Raw genomic sequence first — 22263 nt, 5'->3', positions numbered from 1 at the left:
CTGCAGTTTCCAGTTTGTGCGGTTTTCTCCTGGTGCAGCAGAGAAGCGAAGGGACAAGAAAAAGAGGCTGAGCTGGAGTCATTTCCCCGATTCCTGACTCTGGGCCTGGGTCTGGTCTGGGTTTGGGAGGTAGGGGAGGGGTGTGGAGGGGGGGGGGGGGGGGGGGGGAGGTTGGGAAGTTGCACTGAGAAAACATCCGCCCCAGATGAGAACTACCCTGCCGCAGCATGTTAGTCCGTCCACAGCCACAGTCTTGCGCCCTCTAGTGGAAAACATGCGCGCAGTGAGCGGCAGCTCAGCTGGCCAACAGATTGAATCCAAGAGAGAGGGGCTGAGTTATGATCCACTGTTGATCCAATAACTTCCAATACATGCATTAGTTTAGTTAATCCACCGGGACCGACATATAAAACATATAAATTAATACAAATTAATATATTTTACTCAGTGGAAAAAGGGATGAAGTCGGTATTTACTCACCTAAATAACCACTAACCAAGTCATTTTTTATAGTAAATAGATAATAGACTTACACACAACTGAATGAACAGTTATGCAGCAGTCTGCATGTGTGCATCATTTCTATCTCAAGCCAAGAAGCCAAACACAGGCCAAACCCACAGAACTCAATTTTACCAATTAAATCTGGTTGAATTTGAGAGAAATATGTTTAAAATGATGCACATTACGTTTAGAATATTTCAGTCTGAGTGGACGATGTAGTCATAAAAACTGTGGTTTCAATAGTTTACATTAAGATTCAGTTTTAATAGTCTGTCCTATGAAAACAGTCTCTGTGTGATTACATAATGTAATGTAAAGTGTTTTTTAAAACTTATCTGCTAAGTTAAGTTGAAGAAGCACGTTTACACCGTCGTGCTTACCGATGTAAAAAGAAGATGAACACTGCTGGACACGGGAAATGGTTCTGAGACTGTGATGATCAAAACAGATTCATACAGAGGAGTTATGTGTGTGTGTGTTTGTGTGAACAGTGTGTGAGGTTGGTATTTTCCTCTGTCTCGGCCACAGCCTGCCTCTGATGTTTCCATAACTCGTACATTTACCGGAGTATGACTGATAACATGCTGCAGCGACTTCCTATTTGTATCCATGAAGGAGTTGAATAAACTGGGGGTGAGGGCTCTGCCCACTCAGAAGCCTAAAAGCAAGAGCAATACAATTACCCTAATAGCTATGCATGTCATACACACTGACGGGAATTAAATGGCATGTCTTGCTTTAACGGCAGTAATATATTATTATTCATTAAAAAACATGAGCTCCACAGTACTGGACAGTAGCTGTATGAATGTGTTGGAGAGGAAACAAAAGTATAGGATGGAGATGTGCTCTAATGTTCGGATGACTGCATTTTCTACACAGAAATATTGTTCTGTTGTTGTTGCTGAGCAAAATCATCTCCGCGCTGTGTTTTTAATCTTCCAATCCCAGTTCCTCTGCCAATCAGAGGTCACACCATGACGCACAGGTGACTCATCGGGCGCCTATTCACATCCTAACGGAGAAGTGGGCTAGTTTATTTGGACAAGTCGTTTTATTGTTACACATTTATGTAGCAGGGCAGAGCTACGCAGTGGAGTGAAAGGAGTTATGGCAAGAGTAATACAAAAAATATTTGGCAGGAAATAAATAAGAACCACATTACTGTCTGTGTGTGAAGTTTGAAGCCACAGCCTGGCTCTCCACTCCAGGAAGTCAGCCCTGCCAGCCAATAAAGTCCACACACAGCAGATCTGAAGGAGCGGGTCTAGACATTTTTTGGTGCAGTGGCTGCACTGGGGCAAACAAGTGGGACAAACTTGGAAAATTATGTTACACTTGACTTTGGGGAGAGGTAAAAATCCATCCTGTGCAGGGTTGAAATGTCTGGTTAGGGGAATTGTAGTGAGACCTTCTGACTCTGGCAGGAGAGGCAGTAGGGGTGGCTTCAGTTTCTGTAGGTGACCTTTGCCACCACTGGCCAGCATGTGCAGATTTGGTTTGATTTGTTATGCATCCACACTTTAGCTTCTAGCCTTTATGCTACGATAACTGTCTCTAGATTAATATTTACTGGTGTCTCTGCTGAATGTCCTCATCATCTCACCTTACAGATATCAGTATCTCTGCTTTGAAATGCATGTAACATAGGACAGATGTGGGGGGTCCCCTCAAAGGCTGCGGCACCAGGCTTTTCACATTCTTCTCACTGGCCATGGCTGTAAACTCACACAAGCTGGGAACAGCACCGCGTCTTTTCTTTGGCACTCACACCAAAGTTTTCCAAGGGAGCGTCAGGCCGGCCGGCTCCAGCTGGACCCCTACTGGAATGTGCTGTTGCTCTACATTGCTTTTCACTTTCCTCACTGCTTAACTGCCCTGTTAACTGGAGTAATTGGTGCAACCCTCTGGGAGGCTGTTTTCAGATGTATGAGTCAGTGGTCAGAGGGAAAGACAGAGAGAGAGGAGGAGGAGGTGTAGGGGGGGAAACATGAGCAGAAGAAGCAGAGACACCCCACCTTCAACTGCAGCTCACATGCAAAGGCAGAGAGAGAGTTTTCCTACATTAAAACAAGCTGCTCATTTCCCTTTCCACATCTGTTTCTCATGCCAGTGGCAGATATAACCTGTAAAACATCAACGTCTGGTCAAAGGCCCTGCGAGGGGGAATTTAATCACACTTTACCATTAATCTACAACCCGCACATTCAGCTACTCACCAGAAACACATCCTGACCTTTATAGCCAGCCCATTTCCCAATTTGCCCTTGTCTTTCACAAGGAAGGGATGTTGTCATGAGTTTTTCACAAGAGAAAGTGGGAGTGACTGATGAAGGTGGAGAAAGGGAGGCAGAACGTGAAGAAAAAGTGAAGCTTGACAACTGAGAGAAAAGAGCAGATGCACACAAGACTTAGTTGTGGATGGGAATGTAAAGACAAATGGACATGTGAGAGGAAAAGGGCAGACTCTGTGGAAAAATAGGCGTAAATGAAGCAGTGGCTGAGTGGACAGAATTTAGCCCCCGTCACTACTGGAGGAAATAGTTAGACGAGCCTGACACGATGTGGACAGCATTTGTCCTCCTGCTGCTGTTGCCCCATTCGCTTTCCTCCACAGTATGTACAATATGCCTTTTGCAAATGTTTTGATCTTGCCTGTAAAACTAACTGTAAATCAGGAAAAAAGGAATTAACATGTGAGATTTGTTGCTCAGTCTGTGCTTGAACTGCAGTGTGTCATTTTGTGCTGCTGCCTATTATCTGATGCAACTGCAAGGGCTTACATGTAGGTACCTGGGAAGAAGCCTTGAGCTTTCCTTTTTATGAGTTATATTGTCACTGAAATAGTTATGGTCGACCTGCGTGAGGGGTAGAAATAAGGACTACAAAAGAATAGAGGAAGTACTCAGATGTTTTCTCTCAATGTAACAATACTCTACTAGATCACACATAAAAGTTCTGCACTGAAAATCTCCTGATTTGATCTTGTTATGCCACATTGTCCCTTTCATAGAGTTACACAGATGATGTGATTATTATTATTAATGAATTGTTGTTTCAGCAGTAGTTTGATCTACAATTGTTTATGACAGTATCTGTGTCTTATGATGACTTTGTTCTGCAGTGTAGTGAAAATATTTCAAGCAGTTTTTGATCCAAACCAAACCGCCCTGACTTTAGTGGAAACATATGATAATACTGAACCAGTATTGTGGAAAAGCTGATTTTAGAAAATCCAACAAGTTGTTTTGCATTGATTGACATCATTTAATTACAAGAAGGAATTAATTTCAGACTAAACGACTTGGCAACAGACAGATTTTATTTACTGCACAACAGAAGACGTTCATACAATATGTTGAATTAAAAGTAACCAGTAAATTATGCAGTTTACAGATTTTTATTTAGGTTTATTAGTGGTAACCACAGATGTCAGACAATTATAGTGGAGATAAATGTACAATATTTCCACAAATAACAAGAAGTAACGTAGAAGAACATCAAACCTGCACTTAGCAAACATTCTTAGTAATGTTTCAGCAATAGTTGCACCTTTTTAAAAACAGGATTTTGCAGTTACGTTGTGGGTGTTTGGAACCAACTTCTCCATCCTCAGCAGAGGGACGACACACAGACATGTTGGTTCATACAAAGAGTGGTAGTTTCACTGTTGCTCTCTCTGTATCTCCAGGACACAGAAAACATAAAAAATTATAATCAATTCGAAATAGAAAGTGAGGACGTCTCTGACGCTCCCATAAAAGACCACAAAACTCTGGGAGAGGTCAAAGGTCGGGATACATGCTCCATCCCGTGTGACATCACTGTCAAGCTGCTACGAGATGAGAAACATTCAATCTGTGGTAAAATACATTTTCTTTACTCTCATTATTGAGTCTATCATCATCTTTATGTGTTGTTTATACTGTGTGTGTGTGTGTGTTTGTGTGTGTGTAGGTCAGTTACAGCAGTCTCTGTTGGCGTTTGGACGCAGCACTCGGAAACTGATGAGGGATGTCATGGAGGAGCAGCAGAATGCCCTGGACATCCTCAGTAGTCAGGTAAAAGGAGGACTTCTCTTTATGTGATAGTAACAGAGTTTCTAAGCGTTTGATTGGCTGGCTGTATGTACAGTACTGTCACCTTTCCAGGTCACAGAGCTGATGACCAAAGTGCAGACGCTCAGCTCTGAGGTCCAGAGAAGCAACACTGAGATGTATTCTGGGAAACATGTGCAGTCCCACGGTAACTAACACACAAACTGACTCTGAGTCACACTGCTAGTTGACAAGATGCAGATACTTGACTTGCTTTTGTTTAGCTTTGGTTACCAGTTACTTGGTCATTTGTGAGGAGTGAAATCAGAAGATTACCTCTTCTCTGGAGAACCCCTTTAGTTTGTCACCTGTCTGCAGCATCTAAATGCTAAAGTTAGATAAAAATCTAGTTTCTTTCATAAAGTTTAGCTTAACAAGAAAAGTGTTTAAATGGTTAATCTATGGTGTATATGAAGTCTTTAAATGACCAGATCTAGAGATACACGTTCTCAGTAGCATGTATCTGAGATAACATAAAACATGACATGTTACAGAAACACATACAATAAATTATAGGACGTAAGATATATATAAAGTTTGTCCCTGATTACTAATCACTAGCTGCTTAATGAATGTTGAATTCATCTCAAATGACAAAAGACATTATGTTTGTTCTGATTAGGACGAGACTGCAGCGACATCAAAGACAGTCTCATGTCGGTCGTGCCCAAGATTCCCAGTGGTATTTACATCGTGCACCCTGAGAACACTGACTCTTCATTTGAGGTACATTATTGATTCATTCATTCACAGGCGGTCACTCATCCTCAGTAACTACTCAAAACTAAACTTGTCCTGCAGGTTTTCTGTGAGATGGACTATATGGGAGGTGGATGGACGGTGATTCAGAGGAGGACAGACGGATTAACTGACTTCAAACGACCCTGGGTCGATTATGTTGATGGATTTGGAAATCTTGCAGGTTGTACAAGGCAGTGCAGTGACAGCAGCATGTTATGTAATTTCAGCAACACCAGATGGAGGCTGAGGTGTTAGGAACAGCTAATGTATAGCAGGTGTGTCAGCAGACTGCTCAGAAACACCTGCTGGGCTAATGGTGAATGCTCCTCTCACATTAATGTGTGTGCACAATAACACCTTGTCTTCAGTCAATGAAACTACAGTAGTCTTTGAGAAACCACTGCAATTGTTTTTAATGCAAACACATATTTTATATCCAAAATAAGTGTCTGCCAACAGTTGATCCTCATCAGATCTGTTGTGTCAAAAGCCAATGTTATTTCAATAACATCAAGATCATCACTATTTGCATGTTACATATCTATACTACACCACAGCTTCATATTTACTGGAGTCGGTCACTGTCAGTTTGCTATTGACACACCCTCTCTTATAATGTTTGTGTGTAGGTGAACACTGGTTGGGCCTAAAGAAGGTATTTTATATGGTTAACCAGAAAGATACTCGCTTCCAACTTCACATCGCTCTGGTCTCCCAAGATGATGTCACCTCTTATGCATCATATGATGATTTCCGCCTGGACAGTGAAACCCAGTTCTTCAGTATTCACTTGGGAAGATATGCAGGCAGTGCAGGTGAGACTTAACAAATCAAGACCTAATAAAGTTCAATGTGTCTTTTATTCTCTTTCCATGCAGTACAAATGTAAAATCAGGATAATTGCACTGAGTTTCTGTACAGGCGATGCATTTCGTGGCTATGAGCAGGAGCAAAATCAGGACACAGCTCCGTTCAGTGCCTCAGATGTGGACAACGATGGCTGTAATCCGTTCTGCTCCATCGCCAACCGCACGGTGGAAAGCTGCAGCGCTCAGCACAACCAGACGGGATGGTGGTTCAACCAGTGCGGCCTGGCAAACCTCAACGGCTGTTCTGAAGATGCAGAGCGGAGCTGGGGTCAGAGGACGCACATCCTGTGGGACACCTGGAGACAGAACGGGGTCCCCCACTCCATCAGATCAGTCACTATGAAGATCAGGAGGATTGCAACCAATAACTGACAGTAGAGAGGAGAAACAGAAGAAGAAAGACAAGAAAGCACATAATGTATAAGTTGCACTGCATCGTTGTACAAATGAAGAATAAAATAGGACAGAAATGTTGTTGAAATGTTGATTATTTCTGTAACCATTCATTAACACAAGATCACATGAAGAGCAATATACAGTCATATGTATTTTGTTGCCAGCAGCACATTTTAGAAAAGCTGGGACAGTGGCAACAGCAGACTGGAAAGTTGTGTGATGCTATTAACAACCACCTGGTGGAACAGGTGGCAATGGGTCAATATAGCAGCTGAGTTGTTCACTAGTAACAATAGATCAAGTTTCACCACTCGATGTTGAATTATGTGCCCAGAGAATAACGTTTCTCAACATGAAATGACAAATAATGTGGGGATTTCATCTTGGTACATGAATCGTCTCTGTGATGAGTGATAGTTTCAGTGTGATGTACAGCACGAGGCCAAATGTTTACCAAACGACGCCAGCAGATGGAGCTGCGAGTCTCTCTCAACACCATCAAGTTGCAGGAAGAAAATCTGTGTTATTTTGTCTGTAGCTGCTCCTCACATTTCAGTCTGTGCAAGAACTTGTGTTATTACAGTTTCACAACAGAAATGAGGGACACATCTTTAAAAACGAGACCCAAACAGAAACAATCCCTTAAATCCTGCCAGTCCCTGTGTTATTGTTGAGATCTGGGAAACCTTCCAGTATTTCTCCACTAAAGAGAATCAGTCAGAGAAATGTTTATGAACTTGCCAAATCACCATCCTGACAAAAAGACCCAGACCCTGTGTTGTGAATCCTGATCAAAAATAATCAATCCCTTGGTCTGGTTTGACATTTAAATTTCCAAAACGTTTGCCTGGTCATACCAGAGAGGATCATTTTGGCCAGAGGATGGTGGTTACACACTGAAGGTCCCCCGGTCCTCCATTCATTGGACTGTTTACCTGTGTTACTAGTTTCTTTTCAGTAATACAAAATACTGATACTAATCAATGCAATGTGAAGCTCAGAATGTACCCAGTCTGTAAACTGATAAGTAACAGAGCTGAATCATATGATCAAAGGCCATGTTCAGACACACAATAGTATTAAATGAAGAATCTTCACCCTCCAAATGCTGGATTACCAACATGGCCAAGAGTGCAGCAGAACCTCTGACAACTACATTTATGAGAATTGAATGAATTGCAAATATGTTCCAAACAACATGAGATAATATCTAATCTAAAATAGTGGGCTGTATTTTGGTGGGATTCTACCGTTCATCTTGTGAGTGTGGTGACAGAGGATAAAACAATGCTTTCAAACAAACTTCAGTCCTGTATCATTTTAAACCACTGTGTGGTGCTTTTTCACACTGAGCCTCCTTCATCTGCAGAACACTTACTGGTCCTGGTTCTCTTCCTGTTTTGTGTCCCTATATTAACAGGTGGTAGGTTCAGTGTTTATCGTCCTTCTAATGTAAAAGATCTGATGCTCTGTGACTGGATGTTTAAGTTTTAAATCATAAACCAGATATTTATAATGCAGATATTCATTACTGATCTAAAGAGCTTCATGTCCATCCAAAGTGTTCCTGCCGTCAGTCAGCGAACATGAGCTTCTCTCTTAACATTGGACATGTTGTGGTTGTTGTGAAGACTGCAGCATCTACTAGCCTGCTAGAGAAAGTCATGTTCAACTTGACTCCTTATCATCATGTTAATTGATGTTTAAGTCACACAGCAGAGAAACAGGATGTTTAAATGAAGTAAAATTTAATAAAACAAAAAGAAAAAGGTGGGGGGAAAGAGAGGGGTGGGCAAAGGGACAAGGGGGTTGGGGTTGTAAGGTCACAATTCATGTCTATTTTCTGCCACTTGATGTTTTACAAAACCATGGGTGGGGAGGAAGGGAGAGACATGGGGGAGATGGGATGAGGACAAGGGAAGTAAATAGGGAAGGTGAGGGAAGGGGTAGAAAAATTGGGGCTTGTAGTGGGGAGGGGGGGTTTTGGATAAAGGGATTAAAGGGGGTGGGTGGGAGAAGGGGTGAGAAAAAAAAAAAGAAGAGGAAGAAGGGAGGAGGAGTGGAGCAGGTCCATGTTAACTTATGGGCTGCAGAAACAGAGGCTCCTCCACAGATGAGGGCGTTTGCTTTGAGATGTTGTCTGCTCCTCATCTGTCTTCTTCTTATTGTCCTTTTTTAAAAAGAAAGCAAAAAAAAAAAACCAAAAAAAAAAACCCATCAGTCCAAAAGAAACAAGAACAAGCTGCAGTTTGACAAAACTTCATCCATCCTGAAACCTTCACGTTATTCACACAGGTCTGTTCCGTGTCACTGCACATCAGACATGTTAAACTGTCTAAATCAATAATGTGATTACAGCCTCTATCTAAATGTGTCCTTACTTTTTTAAAGAGCTTGGTGAAGAAACAGCTGAAGCCTTGTTTGGTTTTAGTCTCAGCCTCCTCAGATGTGTCTCTGTTGTCTGCTCCATGTTTGGGCTGAGATGGAGAACTGATCATCAGCTGCACAGAGTTTCTAGAGGTTGGTGTTACCACTGGATCTTCCAGTGGAACAGGATGGATCATTGAGAGCCGTCTGCTAAAGCATCTTTTCCACAGTGACACAGTTTTCCTCCTTCTGGTCGGTTTGTGCTTGTTATCGAGTGGTTTCAGCTCCTCTGCAGTCTGAATTCTTCTCTTGACTTTTGTGCTTTGTCCTGTGATGAAGGACTTCATAGTCAAAATAGCTCCTGCCAGAGTTTGCTCTGCTGCTGTTTTCTTTGACTGCTGAGAGCCGGCAGGAGCAGTGGTGCTTGCTGAGAAGACAGAGGTGAGCTCCCGAAGTACCTCTGTCTCCATAGCTTGTGTGAAGTGAGGTGAAACCATCACGGGGATGTCTGCACCGACGAGCTCATTCAGAGCCTGAGAGAAGGAGCTTTCCACGCAGCTTTGAATGCTGCCTTTCAAAAATGTCATCAGGTGCTCTGACGCTGATGGATCGAGGGGCTCAGTTGTGGACGACTGGTGCATTGAGAGGACGGTGTTAACAAAAGAGTTTGAGGTCACACTCAGTACATCCATGGTCATGTCCATCAGGAGTTCTTTTACATCTTTGTTGTAGACCCCTTCGTTTAGCTCCCTCCACTGCCTACAAGAACAGAAACAACAGGTTAACAATGGAAATAAGGTTTGAAATATATTCAAGGATCCACTAGAAATGTAAGAATAAGAGAATAGAAAACCTACTCTTCAGTGAGATGCTGGAAAAATCTTGCTATCACAGGAACAAGGAGAGACGATTTCAGTTCAACTTGCTGGACCTCAGCTGAAGCCTCAGTCTGGTCTCTCTGCTCCGTTTCAACAGTGTCGAAAACCAGGTGGATATCCTCGACATCAGGTGTACAGACTTCAGAGAAGTCTGATTCGTGGCCAGACATCTTAGAGCTGTCCTCCGAGAAGGTTGGGGAGCTGGTGTCCTCTCTGTTTTCACCACACACATAGTACTCACACACCTTTTTAATTTCTTCGTCGACATCCTGAAGGTCAGGTGTGTAAACTTCAGAGATGGACACGTCTGTTTCCAGGTCGGACATCCAAGAATAGGATGTTCCGATACTGTCCTCCGACATGGCCGGGGAGCTGGTGTCTTTTCTGTTTTCACCACACACATAGTACTCACACACCTTTTTAATTTCTTCGTCGACACCCTGAAGGTCAGGTGTGTAAACTTCAGAGATGGACACGTCTGTTTCCAGGTCGGACACCCTTGAATAGCATGCTATGATGCTGTCCTCCGACACGGCCGGGGAGCTGGCGTCCTCTCTGTTTCCACCACACACGCAGGACTCAGAGTCCGGGTCGGATCGCCATGAAGAGTACGTGATAACACTGATCTCAGACATGGCTGGGGAGGTGCAGTAGTTGACCTCTACCTTTTCTTCGACCCATGCGAGCTTAACAGACTTCTTATGCAGACCAACACAATTGGCCGAGTCTTCCTGCACTTTGTGTTTAGTAGCACAGACTTCACCCTCTGCATCCCAGGGGTGGATCGGCTGCCACATCTCGTTGGTAGTTGATGCAGCGGGTTTGACCTGTGAGAGCAGGTTGTTGGCGATCTGGTCGCCTTTGTTTGCCTCCATGGTTGTTAGAGTTGTACTCTAGTAGAAAAAAACCAACATGTAAGAAGAGAGTTTTAGTGAAGCTCAACTCCTGATGTAGAACACGTTACTGTACTGAACTGTTACTGCTGGATTTAATCTTCCTGTAGAGAAGTGGAAAACATGTTAATCTACACTACTGAAGTGGACAAACATAGAAATGAGCACGTGTTTGCATGAAAACATTCAAATGTCCTCTTTGTTAATGAGGACAGGTGAGCAGATGCTGCTAACCAACTGATCCCACTGAAGAAACTCACAGACGTTTCCCCTTCTTCTGTTTTTCAATTCACTGTAAAGTCCATTTACCTTTCTGCCTGCAGGCATCTTTAGAGGATCTGGGTTCTCGTTGTGTTTTGTTGTGTTTCTTCAATTCTTCTTTCAGCTCTGTGGCTTCAGGTTGATTTGTTCACTGTGGACGATCAATCTAAACTGAGACTTTGCTCTGAACCACACTCACACTGTGACACTGCGTGATGTCACAGAGAAGAGTTCTGACAGAACCTTCTGTGACCCAGTTTCTGGGACCTCTCATCCCTAAGACTACTGTCATTTAAAACACAATATAATGTAATATAACATATGTTTTGATATGATTCTTGTATTTTTGCTTTTTAGTTTTATTAATTTCAAGTTAATTCAACTTAAAGTGTTTTTTTCTTAAACCACCAACATTAAGTTTTTTGACTTGAGAGGAATCAAAGTGCTGCACAGAGCTCAGTCCACAAACTGTAAAGAAACATTTACAGCAACAGAGAGTTTAAACTCTCATGACACGTTTCTTATTTGTAGTTTTAAAAAACATACATGATTTAATCTTGAGTGGTATTTTCTTTTATTTTCGTTTAACTGGGAGCAGTACATTAGTATAACTCAACAGTCATTGACTGAACTGATCTTAGGACAAATTTTAAAGACCTTTCACTTTAGTGTCAACTTCGGGATAAATGTCACAGTTTTAGCAAAAACTCGAACTTGTTCAGACTGTTTTACAGCAGTAAGTGAATATTCTCAAACTACACTTTGTGCTGATTCAGACAATGCTGTGTTTTTAACGTAGCCAAGAGTGCAGCACACGTTGAGCTGATTTTCAGTTTGACATTTGTTTTTCTGCTGTAAAGTGGATAAATTCAATGTTTGATGTTTTTATGTTGAATGCAGCGTTTTCTCAACTCCAGAAGGAGGCAGCAGCTCTCTCTCTCTCTCTCTCTCTCTCACAGACAGACACACACACACACACACACACACTGTGACTCTACAGATGTCACAGTTTTTTTGCATTTATTAGTGGAGGTGGAGAGGATTTCTTCATATTTGGCATTTGAAGTAAATGGGTCAACTGATGCATTTTTGGTGACCCCGAGGTCAAAGGTCATGGTCACAGTCACCTCATGTAAATCCAATTCTTTGTGTGAATGTATCACAAATACAATACATATCTTTCTTAAAATTTTGCAATTTTTTTTAGGTCAGTGTTGACCTGATTAGATTTGGTGTCCAAAGGTTAAAGGTCAATTTCATTACACCTGGCATACACATCCACTTGGATCAATGCATAAATGTCTTGTCTGGGCAGACATGCGTGTAAACTTTAACATTAGTTGTTCTAGTTTTATTAGCATCAGCCTTTAGCATTGGTCTGTATTTAAGCAGGACAAAATATAACCCTCGTCTGTACTACTGATTTCGTTTGCAATTCAGATAAGTGTGTATGTGTGTGTTTAGTCTTTGATTAGAGTGATAACACAGAAGAAGATCTGGCTCTTTGTGTGGTCTGGTGTGTACATATTGCCAGTTTTAATAAACACACACACAGAAAAAGGATAATCCAGGTGTTTGCCCACCGAATGCCCCCCAATAACAGTGTGTATGTTTGAGCTGACAGTGTTTACGTCCAGATCTTTGGTCTGTTCTCTTCTGAGGAGGAATTCTTAACAAAAACTGACAGTGGTGACATTTGTGAGCGTTTATCCTATTTCTTCCTAACATCCTCCTTGTAAAAAGTGTCGCTGTTAGGCCATGAAACATGCAAAGTGTCTAATCTTCAGCAATCAGGCCCTTAAAAGGCAAGTCTCTCTGCCACAATCGCACATCATAGACTTTGCTTTATCAGATTTTCTAAAGTGGAGGCGTTTGTTTGACGTAATTTGTGTGTTTTTAGAGAAATCAATGTTGAAAACAGACACAATGTGATGAACCTAGGAACTGGAGGAAGGATAGCACGCTGCACATTCAGATTTAAATGAATTTTAATGCACTGTTGTGTGTATGTGTGTCTGTGATGGCAAACAAAGTAGATGAGAAGGTGCAGTGGCTCACCTTTGACCTCCTGGCGAGTAAATAAATATTTGCACGCTTCAAAACACAGATGTGCTTCAACGCACATGTAAACATGCGTATGAATGTGTGTGTGAGTGTGCGCTTGTGTGTCAGTGGGAAGTCGTTTTTCCCACACTGGACGAGGATCAGTAGAGAGTGGGAGCTCACAGGAAGCAAAGTCTACTGGGAATTAAAACCCTGAGGAATCTCATCTGCTGTTCATCAGCCATCAGTCACTCTTGCATGCATGTATGCACACACACACACACACTCACACACACTAACAAAATTCAACATGTACTCTAAACACTGCTGTTTAAAATAGCATTTACAGCCTGAGCATTGAAGCCACTGGCAAAGCACAATACTTCTAGATATTGTGCTTACACTTATCAGCCTAAATTTTTTGCCCTTATGAAAAAAACAGGCAGAGTTTGTAGATTCAGCTGAAACAACTAAGACAAAAATGGCCATGTATCTCGAGTAACCCTCAGTGTGTTCAGTCATAACACTGAGATGTTCACTGCCACTGAGTGTGTAAATAAAAGTACAGTGGGACTGAGAAGGATGCATTCTTTCTCAAGGACACCGAAAAAAAAAAAAACAGAGGGGGAGGGAGACAGTGAGAGGCAGACAGAGACATGCCACAGGCGCTTGATTACTCATTCATATGAAGCAGGAGCAGAGCCTCTATTGTAGATCACCTCCAGGATGAACCGCAGACCGCCGGCTGTTCATCGTCCCACTCGACCCCCGGGTTACTGTCCCAGGGTCAGGAGCCGTGATAACCTGCTGATATATGATGAATTTAGAGAAGAAAACTGTTTCCCCGGACGATGCTTTGGGTAAGTCCTTTATTTATATCCCCTTTCGTTTTATGTATTAATTTTTGTTAAAATAATCTGTTTGATCATCACATACATCATTAGTGCATTTATGGATTTTTTTTGGCAGTTTATCTGCTCAAACAATATTTGATTATAAAATTTTAGAACAATTATATCATTTTTAAAAAGTGTGAAAATTTAATAAAAGACTTTTGTGTATCAGTTTGACATGGAGTTAAAATGATAACATTTCTATTTATTATTGGTATCTAGTTTAGATTTTTATCCAAATATATTTCAGTATGTGGGAGTTTTACAGTTTCTAAATAGTAATGACTAGATTTAGAAAGTCCAGTTCTTGTACAATGACACTCTGTGTAGTTTATATATACCCTAGAGAAATATATTTTTTAATCTTTTTAATGATGATAAAATCATCATTATTGTATTTCTGTGCCTTTTCAAAGAGTTGTTTGTATTTGTTGTGGTATTTCCATCACATGAAGTTGAATTAATGATAAAATTCCAGAAACCAATAAAAAGCAAATGTTTTAGCTGTAGAGTGTGAACCTGAGATAAAACTGGGAAAAAGTAACTGCAGAAAGTTGTATGTTGTAAATTGTTGTGTACTCTGTGTATACTACAATATTTACTATGTCCCCTGACTCTCTGGCAGCTCTGAGATGCAGCTCACGGCTCGTGTCAGTGCTGTTAAACGTCGCCAGGCTCTCCGTGGTCCTGCCTATATGTTCTCTGCTCCTTCAGTCAGCCCGTCAGAGGTTGAGCAGCGTTTCCTGGAGGCAGCTGAATACGGCAACATACCAGAGGTCCGGCGCATGCTGCTCCATGTGCCCAACTTGAATGTCAACGCTGTGGACTACATGGGCCAGAATGCATTGCAGCTGGCTGTAGCCAACGAGCATCTGGAAGTGACAGAGCTGCTGCTGGGGAGGGCAGATTTGGCCAGAGTGGGTGACGCCCTCCTTTTAGCCATCAGTAAGATGTTGGTGTTTGTGAGTTTGTGTACACAAGGGTTAATCACACATGACACAAAGCACCTGCTGGTTGTACTTCACTGTATGAGCTTGAGACTCGGGATGTATCATGGGAAGTAGATACTGGACTCACAGAGGGAATTTAGTCACTTCAATGAAAACTGGAGCACGAGCCAAACAAGTTTCTAGCTTTGGGGAAAAGCTGCCAACAAAGCTGAGTGGCAGCACTGTATCCAGTCCTTTTAACATGGTGTTAGTTAGTGTTTAGTATAAGTAATCATCTATTGTAATCCACAAAAGCTCTACAGTTGTTTAATAATTGAATAGTGTGAGCTTTAACTTCTATTTTACGGCACTATAACACAATGAATTCTCCCTTTGTTGGTCACAATGAAGCTTAAAAACATGTAAATACATCATCAGACAATAGATGAAGATAACTTAACATACAGATGACATTAAGTAAACCCCCATTTGTTTTTGTTGTTTCTGGCCTCCTTGTGAATTTTAATCCAATATTTATACATTCAGATCTCGTCTTTCATCTCCATCAACATCTGACTAGAACATCTGACTCTTATTCTGCCAAATGCTTCACTATGTTTGTCGGCCCATTGTCCATTTTTGGACTGAAAAACGAGCTGATGCTGATGCTGTAAAGCCTCACAGAGCTGAAGGCAACTGTTTAATTGGGTGATAATATCCTACAGGATTGTCCAATATTATTATTATATCATAACACGTGTGATACTGCATTATTGTTTCTGTTATATGACCATACATTCTCCACGCTTGGATTAAGGCAGATTTATTTTCATACCATCAAATGTTTCTGTGACGCTGAGTAATTCTGGCATAAACAAGACGAAGAATACAAATAAATTATCCATCTACACTATGAATAATTGAATGAATAAGTTGTCAAATGTTGAGCTTTCCTCTGTGTCCGTGCTTGTCATAGGTAAAGGTTATGTCCGTATCACAGAGGCCTTGCTGGGTCATCCTTCGTTTAGAGATCTTCGGCGTCTGACAGCGAGCCCTGCTCAAGCAGACATGCTGGATGATTTCTATGCTTACGATGAGGACGGGACCAGGTGAGACTATCACTAAAATATAGTGTCTCCTGACAACAGTGTAACAGCAGCACTGTTGTACATCTGGGAACTGCATCTGGTCTCAGTTAAAAGAATCAGGGTTAAAACACAGTAAATTAATAAACGATGAAATGATTCAGGTCCTCTACCTCAGATGCTCACAAAGAAAATGCTTGTTATTTACGTACTTCTAACTGCACATCATCTGTGTTTATGTGTGTGTGTTCTGACAGGTTTTCTCACGACGTGACTCCAGTGATCCTCGCGGCTCACTGCCAGGAGTACGAGATAGTTCACACATTGCTGAGTAAAGGGGCTCGCATCGACCATCCTCACGACTACTTCTGCGGCTGCGACTCCTGCAACTACCAGCAACAGTTTGACTCCTTCAGCCACTCTCGATCCAGGATCAATGCATACAGAGGTCTGGCCAGTCCTGCTTACCTCTCCCTGTCCAACGAGGACCCGGTACTGGCTGCTCTGGAGCTCAGCAATGAACTGGCCATGCTGGCCAACATTGAGAAGGAATTTAAGGTATAAACAACATGAAAAGAATAATAAACACCAGAAACACTGAGTCCAACATCCTGTTAGTGCAGCCGTACACACGCCCTGATAACCTGCTCATCATCAAGTACACAAAAAGTATATTTGCCATGTTGCTGGCAACCATTTGCCAGTTAAAGCTGCCAGGAGAGACAATAACATTTCACAAGCCTAAGCAGAGGAAGCAGAAGCAAACAAGGGACTAGATCTAGCTGTTGTAATCGTTAGTTTGACACGCAAATGTATACGAGCTATAATTATTAGTAGGACAGTGTGTTACACAATGTACAACAGGTGCAGTACAAAAACAAAACGTTCCTGTGAGCACAGACGTCCGATTACCCAGCTCACACGAATAAATCACGTGGTCGTAATAACTCTCTGATCTGTGCAAACATTTACAGAGCTGGTGTCAGTGTTACATCACTATCAGCTGAATTGATATGACCATCTGTCGTTTGTTTACAGAAATTCATCATCAAATTTGAGTCCACTTGTAACCCCAACACCAAACTGCGCCAACTGCAACACACGTGCAGTGTTTCACACATTAATGCACGTTTGTCCTCGTGTTTGTAGAATGACTACTGCCGACTGTCGAGCCAGTGTAAGGACTACGTGGTTGGACTTTTGGATCTGTGTCGTAGCACGGAGGAGGTGGAGGCCATCCTGAACGGAGAAACGGACTCTGAAGACAGCTACGAACCGCCAGGTCGCCCCTCCCTCACACGGCTCAAATTAGCCATCAAATATGAGCTGAAAAAGGTTAGTGTGTTCTCAAGCAGACGATGACACAGAGGAGGGAGGTAAGAACAGTAGTTGAGGTCCATCGTCATGTTTTACCATTAAGTTTTATTATTGTTATTGTTGTTTCTTTCGTGTTTTGTATCTCTCATCACAGTTTGTGGCTCATCCTAACTGCCAGCAGCAGCTGCTGAGTATCTGGTATGAGAATCTGCCCGGCCTGAAGCAACAGACCACTGCCATCAAACTGCTCGTGGTCCTGGCGGTGGCTATAGGACTGCCGGGGCTGGCTCTGGCTTATTGGGTCGCTCCATGCAGCAGAGTGTGTAACGTTTGTGTATCCAAATTTCACACAGGTCTGCTTCTAAAAGCGTGAACTCAGTCTTCTTATTGTTTCATCTCTCTCTCACTCAGGTGGGGAAAGTGATGCGTAGCCCCTTCATGAAGTTTGTGGCTCACGCGTCGTCCTTTACAATTTTTCTGGGTCTCCTCATCCTGAATGCAGCGGACCGCTTCGCAGGCACCATCCTCTTGCCCAACATGACCCACCATCAGCACCCAGGAAGACCCCACCTCTACTCTGATCCACTGCTGCTCTACCGTATGACCACAACACCCTTCACATGGATGGAGATCCTCATTATTTCATGGGTCATGGGTGAGCATAAGGTGACGATGATGAAGTTGTCATCAGAACATCATCCAGTAGATTCAATTATGTGACATGTGCCGCTGCAGGTATGATCTGGGCTGAGGTGAAGGAGATCTGGAGTCAGGGTCCGGGAGAGTACCTGGTTGAAGCCTGGAACTTTTTGGACTTTGGGATGCTGGCGATCTTCCTTGCCTCGTTCAGCTGTCGCTTCTCTGCTCTGAAACAGGCTAAAATAGCCCAGAAATATGTCTACATGCACTACACGACACTGATCAATGTCACCCTGCCGTCAGACAAACACTACTTCACACTAGGTGAGCGCGCTTACACACACACACACGCACACACACACACACACACACACACACACACACACACATAGACAATCAACATGTAAAACCATTGATTATTTAAAGCTACTAAATGCAACTTGTACAACTAATATGTATGTATGTAATATAAAAAATAGGCATCTGTTCTTTCTCAAGTCTCCATCTTCAGTTTTTCTCTTTGTCTTTATTAGTCCTTCTTTTTGTGCTCTTGTTGTTTGTTTGCGTGTATTTTCTTACTCGTTCTGGAAATAGCAGCTGCAGTGATCAGTAGAAACATTGATTGACAGGCCCGAGCTGACAGCGGTCTTCTCTGATTGCTTCGAAAGCTGAGCCTCACTAAAAATAAAAAGCCTTCAGTTATTATTGTCTCTGCGCTGCTGCCAGACTACACAAGTCTCCTCTGTTTGTTTTCAAGTGCCCATGTAATCACTGAAACAGTTTTTGCTTGTTGTTTCTATTTGTGAACCATTACTGCAGACCACATTACAATTATTTTCTTTTAAAGCTGCGTACAAGTAAATCTACTTATGTGAGAGAGGAATTCCTGAGGTTTTCATGCTCTGTGTTTGTAGCACGAATCTACTGGTTGCCGTCAGATCCCCAGCTGGTTTCCGAGGGCCTGTACGCCATCGCAGTGGTGCTGAGCTTCTCTCGGATTGCCTACATCCTCCCAGCCAACGAGAGCTTTGGTCCACTGCAGATCTCGTTAGGGAGGACGGTCAAGGATATCTTCAAGTTCATGGTCATCTTCATCTTGGTCTTTCTGGCGTTCATGATCGGCATGTTCAACCTCTACTCTTACTACCTGGGGGCAAAGCAGAATGATGCTTTCACCACGTGAGACATTTACTGAACACACCTGCATTTTTCAGTCATTGACACATTTCATGATCAAAATTTGGATCAGAAAATTTAAACGCTCACTCCGTCATGTTTTAAAACAACCCCAAGCAAAAGCACACTATCAACATATCAAAACGCAACAAAAAAGTGATGGAGGAGGGATAATAGACTATTTATTTCTCGCTGTAGCAGCTTGAATTAAATACACAGACAAACATACCTGAAAAGAGCTCTTATCAACATTTTCTGAATTTTAAAACTAGTATGTCAATAATATTTGAAAGACTTTGGACGGTAAAATGGGTAAAATGTGGTACATACAGAAAATTGAAGGTAAGGGAAACTAGAAATTGTTTTCCTTATTGTGCATTAATCACGTTTTAAGTTGATTTTCTTACTGTCAGTAAGAAATCAGTGACTACCTGGAGCAAACAATATTAACAGTGAGCCTTTAAACAGTTTTTTCTCACAGAGCATCTTTAGTCTCATTCTGCTGATTAATGATATGTTTGAATTTAAAAATAACCTTTCTCTTATCTCCGTGCTCTCTGTGTGTCCGTACAGACTGGAGGAGAGCTTCAAGACTTTGTTTTGGGCTATATTTGGACTATCTGAGGTCAGATCTGTCGTGATCAACAACGGCCACAAATTCATCGAGAACATTGGTTACGTGCTGTACGGTGTTTACAACGTTACCATGGTGATAGTGCTGCTCAACATGCTCATCGCCATGATTAACAGTTCCTTCCAGGAGATTGAGGTTTGTCCGTGAAATAGGCCCTCTACCACATCCTGCACTGTACTTTCTTGATCGTATATGCTGTATTAATGACTTTACTAATGGTTGAGTTGATCACATGGTTTACAGATCAGCTATGAGCCTTTAACAAGAGAACGAGATTTGGGTTGCCAGATCTTGCAGCCTTCAGAGGTTAGGTGGCTTTTGTTATCTGTGAACACATCCAGGCAAGCTGTTGGTCCCTACTTCCAGTCTTTATTCAGAGCCAAAATAAACACCAGCTGAATCGAGCTTTATATTTAAACATGGCATTTTGCTGGCACTTCTATTGAAAACAGGGACTTCAGTTATAAATGTCATTAGGTCATTAACAAAGGGCACCATGTTGCATGTGGTCTGGAGCTCACAGTCATGCCTATGGTGAATTTTCCCCAACATGGAAGTCAAACATTTTTCTTTTTGATGACTTATAAGCCAGTTAGAAGTATTAGTAAATTATTAATGATGTATCAACCAGAAAAAAAATATATGAATTATAGCTTACCAATCTTTTATGCTACCAAACCACATTATTTAAATTTATTCAAATTACTCATTTGTTAGATTAACACTTCAGATTTAGGTTTGACTTGACCGGAAACAGACGATTTCAGGTTTATTTTACATCGGTGAAGTTGAGGTTTTCTGGATGGTCAGTCATAGGTCTGTAATCCTTACTCTGAGCTATACACAAACACAGACAGGAAGGAGAGTGGTATTGATCCTCTCACTCTCAAATGTCAAACTAATCTTTTCAGTATATCTGGTGCCATTTTATTATGTTTTATCAAACTCAAGGGTAAAGTTCTTGGCTGAAAGTGTAAAATAACTTACTGATAAAAAGTACTTTTACAGTTATTGTGAACAATATTGTGATATTACAGTGAACCTGTTACCTGTATGCTGCTGTAGAATTACAGTTTTAAACAGTGACTTTACAGTAAAAGTCAATTAGTTACTGTGATTTTGTAAGTAATGAGTTACATGAGCATGTAATTCAATGTTCTTCTCTTTCCTTTGTTTAGGATGATGCTGATGTTGAGTGGAAGTTTGCTCGAGCCAAACTCTGGTTCTCCTACTTTGAAGAGGGAAGGACGCTCCCTGTGCCCTTCAACCTGGTCCCCAGTCCAAAATCTATACTGGGACTGGTCACAGGTATCAGGTCCCTGCTGCTGGAGTATGTGAGTGGACACAGTGAGGAGAAAAATGAGACACAACTCAATCAGGTACCACAAAAGGATAAGGACAGACATGTATTTTAGTAGAATATATACATCACATATATGGCATTCCCCCTTTCTCAGTCTGTACAGCAGTTTTTCTAAAACCATGGTGCATAGCAAAGTTTTAAAGACAGAGCCAGAGCACCTCCCAGTGGTTTTACAGCTGAATTAGAGAAATGTCAGCCTTGAGCTACGTCTCAAATAATTTTGGCTCAATCTTACAGCTCGGAGGCAAGAATTCTGGCTATGGTTCTTCTGCCAGACCAACCAGATATGAGGTATGTGTTTTTCTGAGCAAATATGTCACCGGATAAACAAAAACATTATGTAAAGATTTTTAGTTTCTACTCAGTCTGCAAATATGATATATTGTTACACTATAACAAGACTAAACAGTGCATACACTCATGTATTCATTTACTCATTGAATGAGTGACTACGTTTTATCTCTTTATACATAAATCAAAATTGAAAGGAAGGGCTGTTCTTTTCCATCTACAATTTTTCCATTGGTGTATTGATAACTGTACATTTTCACTGGTTGCAGAAAATCATGAAGCGACTCATAAAACGTTACATCATCAAAGCCCAAGCAAACAGGGAGAGTGACGAGATCACTGAAGGTAAAATAACAAGTCAAAAATGATTTTTTCAAAGAGATACTGTCTTTTCTGAATTTTAGATTTTCCATTTGGGCATAAAACTCTTTTTCCTGCCTTTTTTTTTTCCAGGTGAGCTGAAAGAGATCAAGCAGGACATTTCCAGTCTGAGATATGAGCTGTTAGAGGAGAAAGCACAGAACATGGAGACACTGGACGGACTCCTGAGGAGACTGGGAGAGATCAGCAAGTCTTCATAGTTGTACTGTTTGCTCTCCTGACTTGTACTTAAAACTGCACATCCCTAAGAGTTTTAAGTGCCTGTTCTCCTTCTTTGAATGTACATACCTCTATGTGAACAAACGTCAAAATACAGATTGCATGATTAAGTGCCATTTCTATGTTTACATTGCACACAATGTGTAGGTTTCAAATATTGTACTTAGGGAACATTTAATCGGGAGAACATCTTTTAAACAACTAGTTATGAAAACATTTTGTCTTTCATTACCAACAAAGTGGAGCACAAACAATAATTATTACACAATAATAATAGCCAAACATAA

The 22263-nt window shown here is 41.6% G+C and overlaps 3 protein-coding genes across 3 annotated transcripts; 2 read left to right on the top strand and 1 right to left on the bottom strand.

Annotated features, from left to right (window-relative positions):
• The first annotated feature begins 2840 nt into the window (after nucleotides 1-2840).
• angptl5 (angiopoietin-like 5) lies at nucleotides 2841-6685 on the top strand. Its single transcript, XM_026370342.2, has 8 exons — nucleotides 2841-3120; nucleotides 4196-4367; nucleotides 4462-4565; nucleotides 4656-4749; nucleotides 5224-5327; nucleotides 5403-5523; nucleotides 5972-6157; nucleotides 6264-6685. Exons 1-8 carry the CDS (start codon nucleotides 3067-3069, stop codon nucleotides 6581-6583), a joined length of 1155 nt encoding a protein of 384 aa, XP_026226127.1. The 5' UTR covers nucleotides 2841-3066; the 3' UTR covers nucleotides 6584-6685.
• Nucleotides 6686-8687: 2002 nt separating this feature from the next.
• Nucleotides 8688-10487, bottom strand: LOC113170992. The gene is made up of 3 exons (XM_026373339.1): nucleotides 9832-10487; nucleotides 8989-9733; nucleotides 8688-8777 (listed from the first exon to the last, which is right to left on the bottom strand). The coding sequence occupies exons 1-3, from the start codon at nucleotides 10485-10487 to the stop codon at nucleotides 8688-8690; spliced, it is 1491 nt and encodes a 496-aa protein (XP_026229124.1).
• A 3236-nt stretch (nucleotides 10488-13723) lies between these two features.
• Nucleotides 13724-22014, top strand: trpc6a (transient receptor potential cation channel, subfamily C, member 6a). The gene is made up of 14 exons (XM_026370442.1): nucleotides 13724-13909; nucleotides 14568-14887; nucleotides 15848-15980; nucleotides 16214-16514; nucleotides 17106-17291; nucleotides 17428-17592; nucleotides 17685-17928; nucleotides 18009-18236; nucleotides 18827-19091; nucleotides 19662-19857; nucleotides 20901-21101; nucleotides 21323-21376; nucleotides 21646-21721; nucleotides 21830-22014. Exons 1-14 carry the CDS (start codon nucleotides 13776-13778, stop codon nucleotides 21955-21957), a joined length of 2631 nt encoding a protein of 876 aa, XP_026226227.1. The 5' UTR covers nucleotides 13724-13775; the 3' UTR covers nucleotides 21958-22014.
• The last annotated feature ends 249 nt before the right edge of the window (nucleotides 22015-22263 follow it).

This window comes from Anabas testudineus, chromosome 14, assembly GCF_900324465.2.
Source record: "Anabas testudineus chromosome 14, fAnaTes1.2, whole genome shotgun sequence".
Lineage (NCBI taxonomy): Eukaryota > Metazoa > Chordata > Actinopteri > Anabantiformes > Anabantidae > Anabas > Anabas testudineus.
The sequence above is the reverse complement of the archived record's forward strand: the minus strand, read 5'-3'. Positions and strand labels throughout refer to the sequence as shown.

What these genes read in the sequence shown, in the direction of transcription:
- trpc6a (XM_026370442.1), top strand. Translation starts at nt 13,776, where the DNA reads ATGAACCGCAGACCGCCGGCTGTTCATCGTCCCACTCGACCCCCGGGT. An exon ending in CAGAATGATGCTTTCACCAC is followed by an intron (nt 19,092 to 19,661) that starts GTGAGACATTTA and finishes GTGTCCGTACAG; the next exon opens with ACTGGAGGAGAGCTTCAAGA. An exon ending in GAGTGACGAGATCACTGAAG is followed by an intron (nt 21,722 to 21,829) that starts GTAAAATAACAA and finishes TTTTTTTTCCAG; the next exon opens with GTGAGCTGAAAGAGATCAAG.
- angptl5 (XM_026370342.2), top strand. Translation starts at nt 3,067, where the DNA reads ATGTGGACAGCATTTGTCCTCCTGCTGCTGTTGCCCCATTCGCTTTCC. An exon ending in CCCATTCGCTTTCCTCCACA is followed by an intron (nt 3,121 to 4,195) that starts GTATGTACAATA and finishes CTGTATCTCCAG; the next exon opens with GACACAGAAAACATAAAAAA. An exon ending in ACACTGACTCTTCATTTGAG is followed by an intron (nt 5,328 to 5,402) that starts GTACATTATTGA and finishes CTTGTCCTGCAG; the next exon opens with GTTTTCTGTGAGATGGACTA.
- LOC113170992 (XM_026373339.1), bottom strand. Translation starts at nt 10,487, where the DNA reads ATGTCTGAGATCAGTGTTATCACGTACTCTTCATGGCGATCCGACCCG. An exon ending in TTCCAGCATCTCACTGAAGA is followed by an intron (nt 9,734 to 9,831) that starts GTAGGTTTTCTA and finishes CTGTTCTTGTAG; the next exon opens with GCAGTGGAGGGAGCTAAACG. An exon ending in TCACCAAGCTCTTTAAAAAA is followed by an intron (nt 8,778 to 8,988) that starts GTAAGGACACAT and finishes TTTTTAAAAAAG; the next exon opens with GACAATAAGAAGAAGACAGA.